Below are 19,114 nucleotides of genomic sequence, written 5' to 3'. Positions count from 1 at the left end.
AACGACCGCGTTTTGGTGACTGGAAAGCATGTGTGACACGTGTCCGCTTGAAGATAAGATGGGTATGAAAAAAGCGTGTCTTCTTGTGAAGAGAATTGGCTATGTTCTTTGTCTTTTTGGAAAGCTTCAATTCAAAGCCAAAAAATCCCATTACTTTACCAGATCTTTTCCTTTTATAAGGGTCGACGGTAGAATATTAATAATTTGGACACTTAAATATTTTGAAAAAAAATATATGTCTTTTTAAACAAAAATCATATGTCATATTATTCTTCTCGGCTTGATCAAACGATCAAGTTATATACATTCTTAATTTTCCACTCGCATTATATAAGTGATATATTATATTATATACATGAAATCTGTCAATTACGTTTTTAACCCAAATTTTTTAAAGGCATGCCAAATTCAACACGCAAAAAAATTTTTATTTCCTATCATGCACATGACTACATGAGATTAACAATTTACTATTTTTCAAAAATAAATCAAATTTTAACTGACAATGATACTGGTTAAAGAATTAAAATTATTACTTTTTAATCATATTAAAATATATGTTAACAAGTACTTTTTGATAAAAAAATATTTTTAATTTGTTAATCAATGTTCTAATATGACATTTTGATATCAAGATAAAAACTTATTTTATTGTGTTGGTGCATCAACTAAATTGTATCTTAAAAAAAACAATCTAAATTTTCCAAACCCATAAATTATAATATAATTGGTTTTTTAAAAAAATTAAGTTCTTAAATGTATTTTTTTAAATATTTTCATAATAAAATATGAAATAAATAAGCATACAGTGATTTTTTAATAGCTAGCGTCATATTGTTAGTTTTGAAAATTGTTATATTCATCCTTTATGGACTCACAGTTTCATGCCATCGAGTCTTTGGGATTGAGAAGACTTTAAACTGAACCAACCAAAAACGTCACCGCTCATTATTTATTAGAAACGACACATCTTCATGTCACATAAAAGTACTAATCCAAACGGGGTTTTTAGTCTGAAAAAAACATTTTTTAAATAAAACAGTTATTATTTTCACATTTTCAAGATTTATAAAATATATTTATTTTAGTGTCCAATTTTCTATTTTTAGAAAAAATCAAAATATTAAAAACGTGTTTCATATATCTATTTTTAATAATTCAGATTTTATAAACATTTTTACACGAAGTTTAAGCACAGCTTTTAGACAAAAAGAATACATTCGTATTTTTATTAATGAATAATTCATAAAATGTATTTCTGCATTGCTTATATGCTTAAAAAACAAACTTAACAAGTATTATTTGTTAACAAAGAAGAAGAGAAGAAAAGGAAAAAAAACAAAAATGTAATAAGAGACGAAAGAGGCAAAATGAAGAAAAAAAATTGCAGAGAGATGTTCACACTTCATGCTCAAGTAAAATCGAGGAGGTGACAGAGATAAAGGCAACACATATATGCCAGCACCCAACGCAAGAATAGCATGACAAATCCTAGAAAAAAACAAAATAAACACAATAGACAACTCTTGATGACAACAGTGGTGAGGTTAACATGTAATAGCGTTCCTACACGTAAAGAAAGAAAATGAAATAGGTTGCAACAAATTTCCAACAAATTGCAAGTGATGTTTCCGTTTCCAACTGGTTGAATTTCATGTTCCAAATTGACTTTTAAAACTCTGTTTGATGTTGGCAAGCTGGCCCAATACAAACAGAAGCTTGAAGCAAAAAATCACAGTATATTTTTCAGAATAATATAACATAAAGGCTCTTTTAAATTTATTATTTAAAAAAGTAAAATACATGTTTTATATGAAAACGAAATAAGTTAAAAACTGAATTCTTTTAATAGATGTTAATCAGTTCTTTAAGCATTAATTAATAACTCTATTTAGCATATTTTTTAGTAAAAAATATTAATATTTTAACTATTGCTTAAAGGTATTATTAATAAAATATCAGTTTATTTGTGAATATTAATTATTAATAGCAGTATTAATGTCATATTTGAATTATATAGATGGAGCCTTTGTGAAGGAGGCGGCTCACCTCCCCCTTCCAATGTGAATTCCACAGGCTTGATGTCTCACCAATCACCAGTGGATTGCAATCAAGTCCTTTAATTTTTTTGTGTGTAAAAAAATATTTATGCGTTAAGAATTAAATATTAAAGATTTTTAATATGTAAATATTATCAAATTTAATATAATTTTTTGACATACGTTATTAAGAATTAAACTCTACCTAATGTGTTAAAGGATTTTAACTATTTATTAATTATGTCAGGCTTTATTAGTAGTGAGATCTTAATCTAGGTTGAAGATAACTTTTATCCTTTTATAACTGTGAAAATATTTATCATTACGGCATATTAAAACAATTAAGTAAGTTTATATTTTGCCCCGACAAGATCAACGTGGAATATTAGAATTCTGATAACTTTGACCAATGAGCAAAGGGTGATATGAACAATACGAAAATTGGGGAGAAAATTCAACCTCTTTTTAGGGGAAAGTTGAAATCACTCCGTGGTACTATAACTTAAATTCGTTAGACACATGAGTGTCATTATCCAAATACATAAGCTATTGATTTGATGCAAAATCATTTAATTTGATGGTCAGAGTTATCTGCTCGCTGAAATAAATAAATAAATAATAATATTTAAAACCCTAAATTTAAAGTAAACATATTCTTAAATTAGGAAAGTAATTAATACTCAACCCCCAGATTACTTAATTTCTATTTTACACTCCTAAGTTTTATTTTCTTTCAAAACCAATTCATGACAATATTATTTGAAGAATACGATATGTTTTTAACTATTAACGATTATAATTGTATCCCTTACACGATTCAAGCTATTTTTTCTTCATTTTATTCAACAGGTATAATCACTAACTAAAATAATGTGTTGATATTTTGGATCAAGAGTAAAATTATGAGTCATATATGTTAAAGGGAAAATAATATTATGTATACATGTTTATCGTTTTAGTTTAAAGTTGCAAGTGGTATTAAGAAGTTATTTTGAATATTTTAAGTTCGTTAAAAACAAATGATTCCATGTGCAGGACCACAAACTGCAAAGGGTAACCCACCCACGTCATTAGTTGCATTAAGTAAAGACAAAACAGAGTGATAGGCTATGGCTTCAACACCTCTCCTATTAATCCACGTCTGCTTGTACAGTGCCGAACGAGGAAGAAAATAAATAAATAACAACAAATTAATATGATAAGGAAAAAATATAATTATTAGAGATACGTGTATATATATACGTTTATCATTTTTGTAAAAATATAAAAACATTGTTTTAGCCTTAATTATAAAAATATTTTTATATATTTATTTAATATATCTAATAAAAATTTTATATAGTATTTTGTTATTAAAAATCACATAATTCACTCATTTATATTACTGTTATAACTTGTAATAAGATGTGTGTCGTTAATACACGTTAAAGACTTTAATATTTATTGAAAATGTTATTATTATTATTATTATTATTATTTTTTATTATGCGTCACATATAACAAATTTTTTATTATTACGAAAATCGGTGCTAAGTAACTAAAATTTCAGACCCCCAATTGTTTTTGCGATCTTTTGTTTTAAAACTAATATTAAATAGTTTTTTTATTATTTTTAAAACATGTAAATTTGTAATAAATATGTCATTAATAATTAAAGATATTGGCATAAAAATAATTTGTACTTATTTTAGTTCGTTAAAATTGAATTTAAATATAATATTTTTCATTAAAATAAAAGCATTCTCATATTAAAAATATAATAAATATTTTAACACTAATATTTTTTAAAAAAGTTTACTTGCATGTTTAATTTAATTTTAAAAAACTTGCCATGGCTCCATACGTTTCTCTTCACGTTCTCGACTACTCTCCATTAACAAACACTTCGGTCAAATTTTCAAGCTCTTGCCGTCAGCTGATGTGTTTAAAATATTGTGTTTTAAGAATATAAAATAACAATTGGTAAATAATTTAAAACATTATATTGGGATGATATTGAAAATTATGAATAGATGCGTTTTTTTATTAATATTTTATGAAATATTGTTTTTGTATTTATATTTTTAAAATACAGCAACCCTTAACTATTTTAAATAATATACTTTTAAATATTTTGTTGACTTATTCTACTTCAACGTTCTAACTTGACAAGGACATGTTTTTAATTAATTTAAAATATTTATATTTTTGTCTATATTATTGTACTTTTTATTAAATATAATTTTATCTTAACCTGATAAAATTATTACATACAACAAAATTTATTTATTTAAATATTTAATATAACTGTATTTAATAGAATTAAAATAAAAATTAAATTAAAATAATCTCTTACTAACTAATTTATATGTTTCGTAATTCAAGTCTTCTTAAATGATATATAATTTAATTAATAAAATATAAAATAATATCATACTACACAATTTTACTTATAGTTAAATTATTCTTGAACTAATCCATAACTGCTAGTAATTTTTAAGAGTTAAATTAAAAAAAAAAAAATCCGTGCGGTGTTATACAAAAAAAATTTTTTTTTTAACCTTTTATCCAAATATTTTTTACCATACGAATGTTTTTTATCAACTTCGAAAAACATAATAAACGCTCAAGAATGTCAAGGGACGTTCTAGAAGAGCGAGTGTAAAGCACTCTCTTTCATCCTATTCACGATAGTAGCCAAATCCCAAAACTCAAATGTTCGCGAAGAAGCTGAGCACACGCGCTATAGTGGTGCGTATTCAAACGGTCAACTATTTCCGCTCAAGTAAAGTATAATCGAATCACAATATCACAATTTCTTTTTTGAGTGCATCGAATCACAGTATCATACTTCTACACTTTTTACCAGGAAAAAAAAAATGCATACATGTAGACTGTGTCTGCATCTTCTATTTATTTAATTTATGTAATATGTAATACCTATTTTATTTTCTTTTCTTACAATGCAATACCTAATTTGATTATTTTGTTGGGTTGCTTAAAACAAACCTGAATTTTAACATCAATCAATAAGTAGAGTTTAAAGGGGAAAGAGAAGAAGGAATCCGTGATCTCCATTTTCTTCTGCAGTAGCCAACAACCAATCCAACCTGTAAGAAACCCTAGCCCTTCTCTCCGAGAATCCTGCAAAAATGGGTTGGGATTTGAGCATTTGAATTAGCGAGAACTTGCAAAATTGGAGGAAGATTTTAGAACATTCCGATCTGCTTTACGTTTTCATCGATCACCATTTTATTTTATTTTATTTTATTATGTATCTTATTGTAGTTAGTTTAATAGCTTCCATGCCCATCATCATCGTCACCAACCTCCCAAATCGAAACACCATAACCGGAAAAGCCAAGATCTTCAACGACCCGTTAACCGGAAGAGTCTCAAAACCCAGACTTTAGCTACACCTACTTCTCAGAATCCTTTCTTTCACCGGAAGAAGCTCGTATGCCCCAACACCCACAAAGAGAGAAAGAGAGAGAAAATAGTGGCTATGGGAGCTGAGAGAAAATGGCTTTTCACGCTATTCAGTGCAGCATTCCTATCCCTCATGCTTCTGTTGATGTCTTCCTTCTCTGCCTTTAGCTCTCCAAAGCCTTTTCCTTCTATTGTTCAACGTGGTTCTCATTACCCTCCTGCGTTTGCATACTTTATCTCTGGTGGACACCAAGATAAGAACCGGATCTTTCGTTTGTTGTTGGCAATCTATCATCCTAGGAATAGGTACCTCCTTCATCTTGGGAGGGATGCTCGGGATGAAGAGAGGCTGGCTCTGGTTGCCGCCGTGAGGTCGGTGCCGGCGATTCAGGCTTTCGGGAACGTTGATGTGGTTGGCAAGGCTGATTGGGTCACCTACTTGGGATCCTCCAATGTTGCTATCACTCTCCGTGCTGCGGCTATTATGTTGAAATTGGATAGTGGGTGGAATTGGTTCATCACTTTGAGTGCACGTGATTATCCTCTGATTACTCAGGATGGTATGCCTATTGGTCCTTTCTGTTTGCTTCATGGACTTTGTGTCTTGAATTTGATTGTTTTGGTTGATTCAGTTTGAGGATTGGTGACTCAATATTGTGAATTTTATTTTGAGTGATCTAATATTGGGAAGTAGTAGTTTGGTGCTTGTTGGCAATTTTCTGAAAATTTTTAGGAGTTTTGTTTTGGTTTTCACTTTTTGTTTCTTTAGTTGACCCCTTTTTTGTCAGGTTCGCTTGTCTTAGGAATTTGAGATTTGGTATTAACTGGAAAATTGATCTCTTTAGAATTCAATTTTAAATGAATGAGTTTGCTCCTGGATTATGGTAAGATGCTGTCTTATCAATTATCATTTGAATCTTTCACATGATCAACTTGAATTTTATGTAAATCAGTATAAGTATTGACATATTTTTTTCTTTTTAAATTTCTCTAGGCATCCCAATTTTGCCTCCTTGCTTTGAATTTTCATGAATTCCAATTAGGTCTTAAAAGAATTTCACATTGACGTACATATAATATCCTTTTATGTGATAAAATGACACTTTCTGTAAGTTTTCATCTTTTTAGATTTTTTTAGTTTAAATACTGAAGTTTAAGAATTATACCATTTAAAAATTATTGAAATTTCTTCACATTATATTGGTTGCTACAGGTTAATTGAACTGAGGCCTGACCATTCTTATTTTGATTTTCCAAATAAATTTAAATTTAAATTTACTGGGAGCTGACCATGATTTAGGCTGTAGAATTGAAAACGTGTTGGATACTGAGTTGAAGAGACAGGTTTTCCAGATGATTAGTTGTTCATGCATAAGGACTGTGTGGTAGCAGCTAGGAGATGAAACCAAGACATAAGTTGAGAGGGAGCTGAAAAGGGGGAAAAGGTATAGGGATTACTGGTGCGGAGAGGGGAATGCGGAGGTAGAGATGGTAAATAAAAGGGTATTTAAGGGGGATAGGTCAGGGGGCACTTGCCCTTCGCTGTGCCTTTGGTGGTTACAGCCAAAAGGCAGAAGTTACTGTTCTATCGTAACCAAATAATAAATTCAGAGACAGAGATACTTCAAACTCATCTCTCTATACCGAAGAAACTCCACCAAAATTCTTCATGTATTTGGTTCAGTTTGCTAGTGAATGGTTTTAGGTCATTTTATGTATTTGACGTCATTTTATTTGTTTAACCTTGTTAGGTTCAACCTGTTTGTGAATGCATTTCACATTCCAACCAAAATTGATTTTGCTTAAGCATGTTTGACAAACTGCTTTGGCATTGCATATTAATCTCCTGACGGAATTGATTAGTTCTGAGCTGGAGATTGTATTTTATGCCTTGGATTGCTGAATATCTTGAGTGCTTATGATTGCAAAATCTGATAAGGGGACCAAGTCAATTCTACTGATTGTTGTTATCTGCTGATGAATTGATAAATTGAAATACTGATCTTGTTATACAGATCTAGTAAGACTGGAGGCATGGGCTTCTAATTGGAGGAGATTTTTAAGCATCCTCACAAAGTGGAGTATCAAGGTGGAATAAAGTTTTTGATAGTGAATTAACAGATAGTTTGACTGATATGGTGGCAGGAGGACGTAATTTAGCATGCTCAAATGTAACAAATAGTTTTGAGCCAAAAAGGTTATCATAAATAGTGATAAAAGAAGAAGAAAGTTGTAGATACTAAAATGTTTCAAGGGGAGTATACCACAGTTCAATCATTAGTTTAAGTGCTTTTATTATGCTTTTGTGGAAACAAGGAAAATTGGTTATATTTCACTCTGATATACTCCTGCAACTGGGAAGCATAATCATAAATAACAAAAATGACATGTAGATATTGGCATGTTTCAAGTAGGAGCTTACAGCATATTTATAAGAAATTCTTATATTTCAAACACTTCCATTATCATTCTGATAACAAAAGAGGGGAAAAAACCCATGCAATTCAAGCTATGTGCCTGCTAATGGATACTATCAGTTGTAAATGAAAAGTCAGAGATATCACTAAAGGGCACTTGTCCAAGAAACTGAGTAAGATTTGATTTTCATCATATATGGGGTATACTGAAAAAACATTTTGCTATGTTGGCAACCAGAGATGGGCTTTTTAAGCCCCAATATTTGAGATCACTAGTGTGGCATTCAAGCACAAGCTTATTGTTTATACTAGAATCTCTGAAGGGATTTCATATGCATTGGGCTGGCTGATCTGAAAATATTTTGTTTGACTAAAAATTATTATTAGCCTGTAGATTGGCAAGTGGCAACATTCTATTATGCATTGGTTCTCCTAGACCCTAGTTGTGGTATGGCCTTGTCGATTGGAATAAACATTTACATTTACTGGTAGAGCTGAACATCTTTATTGGTTTGGCTATGACTTATTTTAGATGCGGTACAAGAACATTTACATTCATTAATTTATTAATTTTTTCCTGACTTTATTCACTGGATTATGTTTTTTTTAAGGTCAATAGATTTCTCGTTTGTTCATATTCTCAAGTCAGTTTGATGTTTGCTTACTTTCCATACTTTTCTTACTGACCGACCCATGCTCTGTTATCTTTATCAGATCTGTCCCACGTATTCTCTACCGTTAGGAGAGACCTGAATTTCATTGATCACACTGGTGACCTTGGATGGAAAGAGTACGAGAACTACTGCTAACATCTAGCTATTACTTTGGCGCACTTATTCAGTTTGTCCTTGATGTTTTATTTATGTATTTGTGTCCGTGCAGGGGTGATAGATTCCAACCTATTGTTGTTGACCCTGGGCTATATTTAGCAAGGAGAAGTCAAATTTTTCAGGCTACAGAGAAGAGGCCAACACCTGATGCATTCAAACTATTCACAGGCAAATCTTTTCTTCACATCCTTTCCGAACACAATCTATGCCTGTGAAGTTTTTTTATTTTTTTATTGAATGCTTTCCTTCCCTTACAGGTTCGCCATGGGTCATCTTGAGCCGACCCTTCCTGGAGTTCTGCATTTTTGGTTGGGACAATTTACCTCGAACACTGCTGATGTATTTTACAAATGTGAAGCTATCTCAAGAAGGCTACTTTCACTCGGTCATTTGTAATGCACCAGAATTTAAGAACACAACAGTAAATGGTGACTTACGATATATGATCTGGGACAATCCGCCAAGGATGGATCCACACTTCCTAAATGCCTCTGTTTATAATCAGATGGTAGAAAGTGGTGCTGCTTTTGCAAGACAGTTTGAAGTTGATAACCCTGTGCTGGACTTGATTGATGAAAAGATCCTCAAACGTGGTCGCAGTCGAGCTACTCCCGGAGCATGGTGCTCTGGGAGGAGGAGCTGGTGGGTAGATCCATGCTCCCAGTGGGGTGATGTCAATATTGTTAAGCCAGGTCCTGAGGCTAAGAAGCTTGAAGGGTCTGTTTCTAGCCTTCTTGATGACTGGAGCTCCCAGACCAATCAGTGCCAGTGAATAGACACAAAAATAGAAACATTTTAGGAGCTGTGCAGGCTATTGCACCTCGATTCATTGACCAGTAGAAGTCGCCATTTGCTGAAAGCACATTCTTTGGTCTCCAAAGTGTAATATCAATCTTGGAAGAAGGGACTCCTGTCATAACAGTGTTTGTAAGTGACTGTTCATAACAACACATCAGAGTTTGGCTGTATCGTTTTGGAAGCTTAATATTTGTGGTGGATCCTCCATTTCCTTCAATCGGTAGGAGGGTATTCCGTCATGATTCCATTTTCATCATGTTGTATGTTCTGTATGTCTCCTCATTACCTTAGTGATTCTGGACGAGTAGAGCAGAAAGTTCATTCTTTTTAGATATACTTGTCATTTTCCAATTTCTTACCCTTTCCCTTTGCAACTTTTATATTGGATTTTTGCTAGTTCTATTATATAGCTTTCCACGTGCTGCATGTTACTGACTAGCAGATTTTCAGATGGATGGAAGATGTTAAAAGATGGTAAGTGGGGGGGATCAGCGGTTCCTCAACTTTATTGGTGTTGAATCTAGTAAGTGAAACAGTGACGGCTCAGTCCTTTGGAGGGTTATGTGAAATTGTCTCATAGTTCTAAAAAAAAAAGTCTTCGTATAGTTCTCTGGGCCACATAATGGTGCCCCCTTCAAGTTTTAGACCCTCGGTGTTATTATTTTAATATTTATTTACAGAATTTTGATATTTGATAAGTTAGTTATCAAAACTTTTAAATTGCAGTTCTGATCTTCAATCTTCTTAATACTTCTAACAGAGTGCTGAATTTTTTTAAAACATCGTATTTTTTTAATGTAATTACGGTAGGTCTAAATAAAGTCATTTAGTATTTTAATGTGCATCTAAATATGCATGAACATCACATCTCTTAGTGTTGTTTATTTTCTTCTTAAATTTTAGTGCCTTCTTGATTCATTCTACATAGTATTTGTTACTTTTTTACAATATTCACAAATGTATCCCTTTACAGTATTGATTAAAAAATTAACCAAAAAAAAAAGATTTTTAATATATATATATATATATATTATTTTATTTTTTAAACGGAAGACCCTTTTTTAGTAAGATCCAAATTTTTTACTAAAATATTACTTAATTTAAAATGAAAAGAGGAATAATAAAACTTTGAGCTCGTAAACACAATCATTAACAAGTGAATGAAGGTACAAAAGAATGGATTATAAAAATGATTATTTACCAAAGTGGTATAAATTGCGTACTATCTAGTTCACAGTCTCATTGAATGTTAACTTTAAGTGGTCCCCAAGTAGAAATTTTAAGAAAACATACCTCGTAGGTGCTCTTTGTTAGAGCAAGAGATGGGAGCATCTTTTTACTGAAAAACAAAGTTTTATGAACAGACATACGGCAATAAAGGGTAATTTTAAACAGAAATTTTATGCTGTCCTTTTTCAAAAAGTTAACTAAACATTTATAAATTGTAAAACTCAGTTAAAATTTTAATGAAATTATAAGGACTTATATCAGTTTACATGGCCGAAGAGGTGAAGCTGCAAGCTGAATCACCCAAAACAAATAACCATGGCACCTCCTAAATTTCCAATTAGGTTTCCAACTTCCATGGCTCTTTTACGATCATACAAAAAATTGACCAACCCCAATCTTGTTCCACTCTCAAAATCCCTTTCACCTTCATCAAGTTCAAATCTTGAGCATCATCACTCCATACCCACATTCCAACTCACCCAAATCCCATATGGGTTTCCAAAAATTCACACTTCTGCCTCTCACACAGACGCCGAAACAATCTGCAAAGTCTTATCAAACACTCGTGATTCCACCGTCGACGCCTCTCTCCGCAATGTTCCGGTGACTGCGTCGCCGGAACTGGTGGTTGAGGTTTTGAACAGGCTCAGCAATGCGGGTGTACTCGCGCTTTCGTTCTTTCGTTGGGCAGAGAAACAAGAAGGGTTCAAACACACCACAGAGAGCTTCCACGCTTTGATCGAGGCATTGGGTAAGATTAGACAGTTCAAGATGATTTGGTCTTTGGTGGATGACATGAATCGCCGAAAGTTGCTTACTGGTAACACTTTTTCCTTCGTTGCTCGAAGATACACAAGAGCAAAGAAGGTCGACGAAGCAGTGGAGACGTTTGAAAAGATGGAAAAGTATGGCTTGAAGCCCCAAGTGTTGGATTTCAATAGGTTGATTGATGTTTTGTGCAAATCCAAGTTTGTTGAGAAAGCACAAGAGGTGTTTGATAAAATGCGGCAATTAGGGCTAACGCCTGATATTAAGTCCTACACCATTTTGTTAGAAGGGTGGAGTCAGCAGCAAAACTTGTTGAGGGTCGATGAGGTGTGTAGGGAGATGAAGGATGAGGGTTTTGAGCTTGATGTTGTTGCTTATTGTATAATTATTAATGCATACTGTAAGGCTAAGAAATATGACGAGGCCATTGGGTTCTATCATGAGATGCAAGCAAAGGGTACGAGGCCTAGCCCCCATATATATTCTACTTTGATTAGTGGTTTGGGTTCTGACAAGAGATTGCACGAAGCCCTTGAATTCTTTGAAAAATCTAAGGCTAGTGGTTTTGCACCTGACGCTCCCACCTACAATGCTGTTGTTGGGGCTTATTGTCACTCAATGCAGATAGATGATGCGTATAGGATGGTTGATGAGATGAAGAAACATGGGATTGGTCCGAATTCTCGAACGTGTGACATAATACTTCATCACCTAATAAAGGCTCGTAGAATTGAACAAGCTTGCTTGGTTTTTGAGAGGATGAGTGATGAGTGGGGGTGTGAACCAACTCTCAGCACGTATGAGATCATGGTTAGAATGTTTTGTAATGAAGAGCGATTGGATGCTGCAATGGCAGTTTGGGATCAGATGAAAGCCAAGGGACTCCTTCCAGGAATTAATATGTTCTCCATGTTAATCATTGCCTTGTGCCATGAAAATAAGTTAGATGAAGCCAGTAAATACTTTCAACAAATGTTGGATGCGGGCATTCGGCCACCTTCCAAAATGTTTAGTACCTTTAAGTATGCTCTAATTAATTCTGGGATGGAGAATACTGCCTTATATTTCGCATTGAAAATTGATAAATTGAGGAAATCGCCATTAGTTGCTTGGCACAAATAAATACATTATCAGTTTTGTATGCATACATGATTAATCCATTAGATGCAGAGATGTGAAAACTTTCATGTGATCATGCAAAAAGTGTCCATCTCTACCTTTGTGGACATTCACAAGAGATGGATATGAAATTCTTACCCAACAACTTATTATGTGAGAATTCTCTTCATCTCTGTTTTTTTGACAATGCAACGCGTCTTCTTCTTAATTTTGTTTTTTAAAAAATCATTACTGAGTTTTATTTATTTGTTATTTTCTTCATTTATATCTGTCTTGGCCTTTTATATATTTAAATATTTATTGTTTATGTTTATCATTAACAAATTGGAGAAAAATATATACTTTTTCATTCTCTCTCTCTCAAGTAACTAAGGAAAACAATTGTAGTTCAATTATTCAGTGTTGAAAATTATCGACCTAAATCAAGTTCAGATATTGTGAGAACTGTAAATGATTTCAGCGACTAGCACGTGTGTACTATGTTAAAGATCTTGACGAAATCCGAGCAAAATGATTATTATTAATTTTAAATTTTTGTAAAATCTATAAATGAAAATTATAAAGACTATCTTCCAATAATGATTATTTTATCCTATTAATTAATCATAAATTAGGAAGATAATATTCTGAATTTGATAAAAAGTAATAAAATAAAATTATTTAAATTAACATACACTATATTTATTGCTAATATTATAATATCTCAACGTTCAGTTTATTTTAAACAATATTTTTAATTTGATATAATGTATTAGTAGATTCAAGATTTAGAAGTATATTTAAATTTAAACTAGTTAAATTTAAGGAATGATGTTCGGAAAATAAAATTATAATTAAAAATACTCAACCAATTAATGTCATATATATATAATTTGTAAAACCAAAAACTCTAAATATTTTAATCTGCACGTGATAAATGAATACGGTAAGTCGGTAATCAGGTTTGGGCCTTAGTAAGCTCAACCCATTGAAGGAACGGACTTGTAGATGGTAGATGGTAGATGATAAGAGCCCAGTCTCTGGAATTTAGGAACAGTTTGGGAAGAGAAGATCCCAACCCTTATGCTCCACAGTAAGGTCTTCTCCACAATTCTTCGTTTTTCTTTTCCGCAGTTAACACATTCATTGTTTTCGTTCTCTTTTTCTGTTTCGCCGTTTACCTTGTACCACCAAACATTGTTTCTTCTTCTCTCCACGATTCAATTTCGTTTAGATTCTTTTTCACTCGCTTTGCGCGGAAGAATCTGGTAAATAAGAATTTTTTTTCTTCTTTTCGTTTTATTACCACCTCTCGATTTCAATAAAGTGAAAATTTTCTATTTTAATTTACATCCGAATAAAAGCGGAGTCTATGTATTGTGTTTATTTATTATAATATGTATCATCAATAATCTTGTATTAGGGTTTTTGTTGTTGTGTGAAATAGTAGTGGAGGTGTTTTCCACTCAGGGCTTCATGTAAAGCATGATTTTGTGTGATTGTTACCTACTTCTCGAGCATGATAAGTTCAATTAATTTAATCTGAGCTATACTTTACTTTCTTTTGTTTTCATTGCAGGGGGTTCTGTTAGCAAGAGGCTGCTTTGGTGTTTCTTTCATTTTTGCTTTACATGAATACATAGAAGTTTTTCAGTGTTTTAGTAATTCACATCATGTTAGGTTCATTGCCTATATTGCCTCTTCCTGCTCCTCCTTCTGATGGAAATCTAGGTCCTCTCCCTGAGGCTCAACTCTCTGAGAATGAGAGGGATGAGAAATTCTCTAACGAGGAGCAGAAAAATTTAGCTTCTGTTCCGGTACCGGCAACAGTTGCCACCCACACTAGAACTATTGGAATTATACATCCCCCTCCTGACATTAGAACCATTGTTGATAAAACTGCCCAGTTTGTGGCTAAAAATGGTCCAGAATTTGAAAAGAGGATTATTGCAAATAACACCGGCAATGTCAAGTTCAATTTCTTGAACTCATCAGATCCTTATCATGCGTATTACCAACACCGGTTGACTGAATTTCGTGCTCAGAATCAGTCTTCTTCACTGCAACCTCTGTCGCTGCCTGCAGATTCAGCTATTCCTGAATCTGTCCCGTCTGCACCAACGCCTGATAGTAATGGTGTAGTAGCAGCAGAAAAGCCTGATGTTTCTGCCCAGTTTAAACCTGTAAGGAAAGTACTTGAACCCCCTGAAGCCGAGCAGTATACTGTTAGGCTTCCTGAAGGAATTACAGGGGAAGAGCTGGATATTATAAAGCTTACAGCACAGTTTGTGGCCCGAAATGGGAAATCTTTTTTGACAGGCTTGACAAGTAGAGAAGTTAACAACCCCCAATTCCATTTTTTAAAACCAACCCACAGCATGTTTACATTTTTTACTTCCCTTGCTGATGCATATTCAAAGGTTTTGATGCCTCCAAAGGGTTTGACAGAGAAGCTGAAGAAGAGTGTCTCTGACATGACTACTGTCCTTGAAAGGTGTGTGAATAGGCTGGAATGGGAGCGTTCACAAGAGCAAGCTAGGCAAAAGGCTGAGGATGAGATAGAGCAGGAAAGGATACAAATGGCTATGATTGATTGGCATGATTTTGTGGTGGTTGAAACAATAGATTTTGTTGATGATGAGGATGAAGAATTACCTCCTCCAATGACTATTGAGGAGGTTATAAGGAGAAGCAAGATGACAGCCATGGAAGAGGATATTGTTGAGCCAGGAAAGGAGGTTGAAATGGAAATGGATGAGGAAGAGGCCCAGCTTGTTGAAGAGGGCATGCGAGCTGCTAGTTTGGAAGATAATGATGATGGGAAGCAAAATGAAGTGAGGGTTACTGAAGATCCTGAACCACCAATGAGGATTGTGAAGAACTGGAAGAGACCTGAGGAGAGGATTCCTGCAGAAAGAGATCCAACCAAGTTTGTTGTTTCTCCTATCACTGGTGAGCTAATTCCTATTAGTGAAATGTCGGAACATATGCGAATTTCTCTCATTGATCCCAAGTACAAAGAACAAAAAGAAAGGATGTTTGCCAAAATTCGAGAGACAACTCTGGCTGCGGATGATGAAATCTCAAGAAACATTGTTGGACTTGCTCGGACCCGTCCTGATATCTTTGGTACTACGGAGGAAGAGGTTTCCAATGCTGTCAAGGCAGAGATTGAGAAGAAAAATGATGAGCAACCTAAGCAGGTTATATGGGATGGTCACACTGGTAGCATTGGCCGCACTGCAAACCAAGCCATGTCACAGAATATTGGAGGTGAGGATCCAAATGATGCTTCTAATAATGAAATCAAGAACCTTCTTGGTCCTGCTGCACCTCCTCCAAGACCTGGTATGCCTTTAGTTCGTCCTCTTCCACCACCACCTGGACTGGCATTGAATCTTCCCCGTGTTCCTGTCCAATATTCTGCTCCTAATAGTGGTGCCCTTCCAATTCCTCCTCCCAGACCCCCAGTCGTTCCCATGATTTCTTCTGTTCGGCCAGCTCCCCCTCCTCCAATGCCAATGACTTCTGGACAGCAGCCAGTCATGGCTGGTCAACCGCCCCCAATGCATCCATCAATTCCTATGAATAGCCAAGGAATTCCCATACCTCCACCACCAGGATCTCAGTTTACTCCTGTTCCAGTTCCTCGACCTTTTGTTCCTCTTTCTGTTCCACCATCAGGTATGCCTATGATGCATCCACCACCTTTGCCTCAAGGAGTGCCACCGCCACCTCCACCAGAGGAAGCTCCTCCCCCTCTCCCAGATGAACCGGAACCAAAGAGGCAGAAGCTTGATGATTCTGCTCTGATCCCTGAAGATCAATTTCTGGCCCAACATCCGGTATGGGCATACCAATTTAACAATTAGTATCGTTTTAATGTATATAGCAACATATTTATCGTGAATGCTATTTTGTCTGTCCTAACTGGCATTATGCTTTGTTTACTCTAGGGACCTGTTCGCATCAGCATATCTGTTCCTAATGTTGACGAAGGAAATCTCAAAGGACAAGTTCTGGAAATTACAGTTCAATCTTTGTCTGAAACTGTTGGCAGTCTAAAGGAAAAAATTGCCGGGGAGATACAGCTTCCAGCTAACAAACAGAAACTGAGTGGAAAACCAGGCTTTCTCAAGGATAACATGTCACTTGCCCATTACAACGTTGGTGGAGGAGAAACACTTGCCCTCACCTTAAGAGAGCGTGGTGGTAGAAAGAAATGAGCATATTTCTTGCATTACCATTCAAGAAGGTTGTTGTAATCTTTGCCTTATCATGAGGCATATGGATTCTTATAGTATTGATAGACTACATGATGTTATTTATTTTCATGAATTTTATGTTGAATACCTTATATTTATTGTACTGTGAGACTTCTTGAAGGATTTACTGTTGTCTTGAAGACTGATGTTAATTCTGGAATACAGATTTTGGCACCTTGGCGCTTATCTCTTGAGGGGAATGGGAAGTAGTGGAGTTCCTTTATCTAATCTGATCAAGACAAATTATTTGTTTCACTGATTATTGTTTTATTTTGAATTTCAGTTGGTTTATTGCTAAGTTAATGATTTGTTTTTGATCGAAGCTCCATTGCTGTCAGGGAGGGGATCATTTACATATATTTTAAAATTTTGTTCATTTTCAACATTCTTGCAATATCAATGTGAAGTGATGATTTAGGGTTTTTTGTCTTTGCCTTAGTGTTTAGGTTTTGTCTTATGTTGGATATGTTCATACAAGAACATAATTGGACAGTTGGTTAGAAGGCCGTTTCAGTTGCTGAGCATATTTATCTTTAACTGGTGTGTCTTGTTTGGGGTTTAGTCACGTGAGGTTTTATTTTGCCGTTATATATATCCTTAACCTAGATTATTTCCAGTTTTGGTCCGGTTGTTTTTTGATTTTTCTGTTTTGTCATAACAGAATTCTACTTGGACATGTGGGAAAGGCTGTGCAACTTAGCCTTATGTGTTTGTGAATGGGATGAGGCAGGTAGAATGGTCAACAATCTTTTTTGTGCTGTTATAATCCTTACATTAAGATCCTTTACTACTTTTTTGCAAGTTTTGTTCTGATGGCAGTTTGTACCTGCCAATTTATTGCAGAACGGACCAGGTTTGGTAATTTAGAGAAGGCACGGATTCACATTTCATCTTTTGGGGGATATCTTATGGAACTTTCAGTTTGAGATCACTTGCCGATGATCTTGATTGAGATTAGTTGGTCATGTTAAATCCTATTCTGCTATAGTTGATTTGAGCTACAATTTGCTCTGTGCCTTTGTATCTTCATTTCTCTCTGCGTGAGATTGTTAGTATGATGGATTGGAGCCCCTTGTTTGACTCTATGGCTTCACAAGTTCGAGACTGGTTTAGCCTGGTAGCTCTAGTGTTCATTATTTCTTTTTTGTTCATTAGGTTACTTGAGTTGTGGAAACGGGACAGCAACTCTGATGGCTAAACTCATTGAAGTTTGACACGATTCTGTTTCGCAAATTGCTAGGATTATGACTTTTCTTACAGTATGCTATTTTGCACCTTTTTGGTAACCTTTAAAAGATTTTGGGTCTGTCGAAAAACCTTGTAGAATTAATTTATGATTCTTGAAAGTTCTTTTAAGTTTATTTCAATAATTTTATAGTATAATTTATTATAATAAGTTGTTTTTTGTTTGTGCTAATAAATTATATAGTACAAGTCATTATTTTTAAAAAACTATTAAGCAAGTATTTAATTATGTATGCGCCTTTTACATTACTGCACCATTTATAGTAACTGGGGATTGTACTAAGCTAAGCAACAAGTCATTATTAAGCTTGAGGTGAGGATATGAGGGAGTCGGTGAGCGGTTCAAGTCCTCTCACCCAACTCAAAATAGAAAGAAACGTTTCCGTTTGATTCTTTTGCAGAGTCAGGATATAGAAAGATTTGAGTTTCATTTGGTATGGATTTTGGATCATAGGATGGGGACTGTTAATTGCAGTTGAGCTTTCATTTTAGATTAATTGCTGTATTATAAAAGAAAATAAATATTCAATTTAGTCCTTTAAAGAATAGATTTTTGCAACGGTAATCATCAACGTTTTTTGTCATCATTCTTTAAACAAACCTAAAACTTTCAACCTCCTGACCTGTGCAAATGATTTTTGGACGATTTAAAAAATAACATAAAAGTATTTATCTTTAAATTATGAAAATGATGTTTTTCACTTGGTTGGATAAATGTTAGTTAATAAATATTTGCTTATAAATTGATCACATCAAAAATATATTCCTAACTTCAGTAGGAAGTGAACTATTTCTTAAGGCATCGCCAATAAAACTGTTGATTGCAACAAAGTTAAAATCCAAAGAAAAAAGTAATAAAAATTTTAAGAAATGTTGTAGGTAAAATGAATGACATTTTATAGCAAAATAAGGTTAATAAGTTATAAAAAAGACATAATATACTATTTTCGATGCCAATGCTATTCTTGAGGGAAGGGTAGCCCGTGTATGCACGGGAAAAAAGTAGTACCAGATTT

At 33.9% G+C, this 19,114-nt stretch overlaps 3 protein-coding genes across 15 annotated transcripts; all 3 read left to right on the top strand.

The window, feature by feature from the left end:
* Nucleotides 1–4,831: 4,831 nt before the first annotated feature.
* Nucleotides 4,832–10,236, top strand: LOC113873352 (beta-glucuronosyltransferase GlcAT14A). The gene is made up of 4 exons (XM_027511448.1): nucleotides 4,832–6,007; nucleotides 8,579–8,654; nucleotides 8,747–8,862; nucleotides 8,952–10,236. The coding sequence occupies exons 1-4, from the start codon at nucleotides 5,524–5,526 to the stop codon at nucleotides 9,464–9,466; spliced, it is 1,191 nt and encodes a 396-aa protein (XP_027367249.1). The 5' UTR covers nucleotides 4,832–5,523; the 3' UTR covers nucleotides 9,467–10,236.
* An 840-nt stretch (nucleotides 10,237–11,076) lies between these two features.
* On the top strand, nucleotides 11,077–12,612 carry LOC113871874 (pentatricopeptide repeat-containing protein At1g71060, mitochondrial-like). Its single transcript, XM_027508967.1, has one exon. It carries the CDS (start codon nucleotides 11,077–11,079, stop codon nucleotides 12,610–12,612), a length of 1,536 nt encoding a protein of 511 aa, XP_027364768.1.
* A 943-nt stretch (nucleotides 12,613–13,555) lies between these two features.
* Nucleotides 13,556–18,244, top strand: LOC113873348 (probable splicing factor 3A subunit 1). 13 transcript variants are annotated; one of them, XM_027511436.1, is made up of 6 exons: nucleotides 13,556–13,686; nucleotides 14,168–16,433; nucleotides 16,545–16,843; nucleotides 17,019–17,393; nucleotides 17,515–17,583; nucleotides 17,697–18,194. In XM_027511436.1, the coding sequence occupies exons 2-3, from the start codon at nucleotides 14,262–14,264 to the stop codon at nucleotides 16,812–16,814; spliced, it is 2,442 nt and encodes an 813-aa protein (XP_027367237.1). In that variant the 5' UTR covers nucleotides 13,556–13,686; nucleotides 14,168–14,261; the 3' UTR covers nucleotides 16,815–16,843; nucleotides 17,019–17,393; nucleotides 17,515–17,583; nucleotides 17,697–18,194. The 13 variants fall into 13 exon arrangements, with proteins under 13 accessions (XP_027367237.1, XP_027367236.1, XP_027367230.1 ...); XM_027511437.1 differs by having other exon boundaries at nucleotides 13,665–13,856; nucleotides 17,515–17,579; nucleotides 17,697–18,093; XM_027511435.1 differs by lacking the exon at nucleotides 17,019–17,393 and having other exon boundaries at nucleotides 13,593–13,681; nucleotides 17,697–18,244.
* Nucleotides 18,245–19,114: the final 870 nt, after the last annotated feature.

This window comes from Abrus precatorius, unplaced genomic scaffold (assembly GCF_003935025.1).
Source record: "Abrus precatorius isolate BTA unplaced genomic scaffold, Abrus_2018 Scaffold7, whole genome shotgun sequence".
NCBI classification, from domain to species: Eukaryota; Viridiplantae; Streptophyta; class Magnoliopsida; order Fabales; family Fabaceae; genus Abrus; species Abrus precatorius.
Note: the sequence above shows the minus strand (reverse complement) of the source record. Positions and strands in the feature narration are given on the sequence as shown.

Excerpts from the sequence above, each read along its gene's own strand:
- LOC113873352 (XM_027511448.1), top strand. The coding sequence starts at position 5,524 with ATGGGAGCTGAGAGAAAATGGCTTTTCACGCTATTCAGTGCAGCATTC. Across the intron at positions 8,655-8,746 it reads GGTGACCTTGGATGGAAAGA|GGGTGATAGATTCCAACCTA; the intron begins GTACGAGAACTA and ends GTGTCCGTGCAG. Across the intron at positions 8,863-8,951 it reads TGCATTCAAACTATTCACAG|GTTCGCCATGGGTCATCTTG; the intron begins GCAAATCTTTTC and ends CTTCCCTTACAG.
- LOC113871874 (XM_027508967.1), top strand. The coding sequence starts at position 11,077 with ATGGCTCTTTTACGATCATACAAAAAATTGACCAACCCCAATCTTGTT.
- LOC113873348 (XM_027511435.1), top strand. The coding sequence starts at position 14,262 with ATGTTAGGTTCATTGCCTATATTGCCTCTTCCTGCTCCTCCTTCTGAT. Across the intron at positions 16,434-16,544 it reads AATTTCTGGCCCAACATCCG|GGACCTGTTCGCATCAGCAT; the intron begins GTATGGGCATAC and ends TGTTTACTCTAG.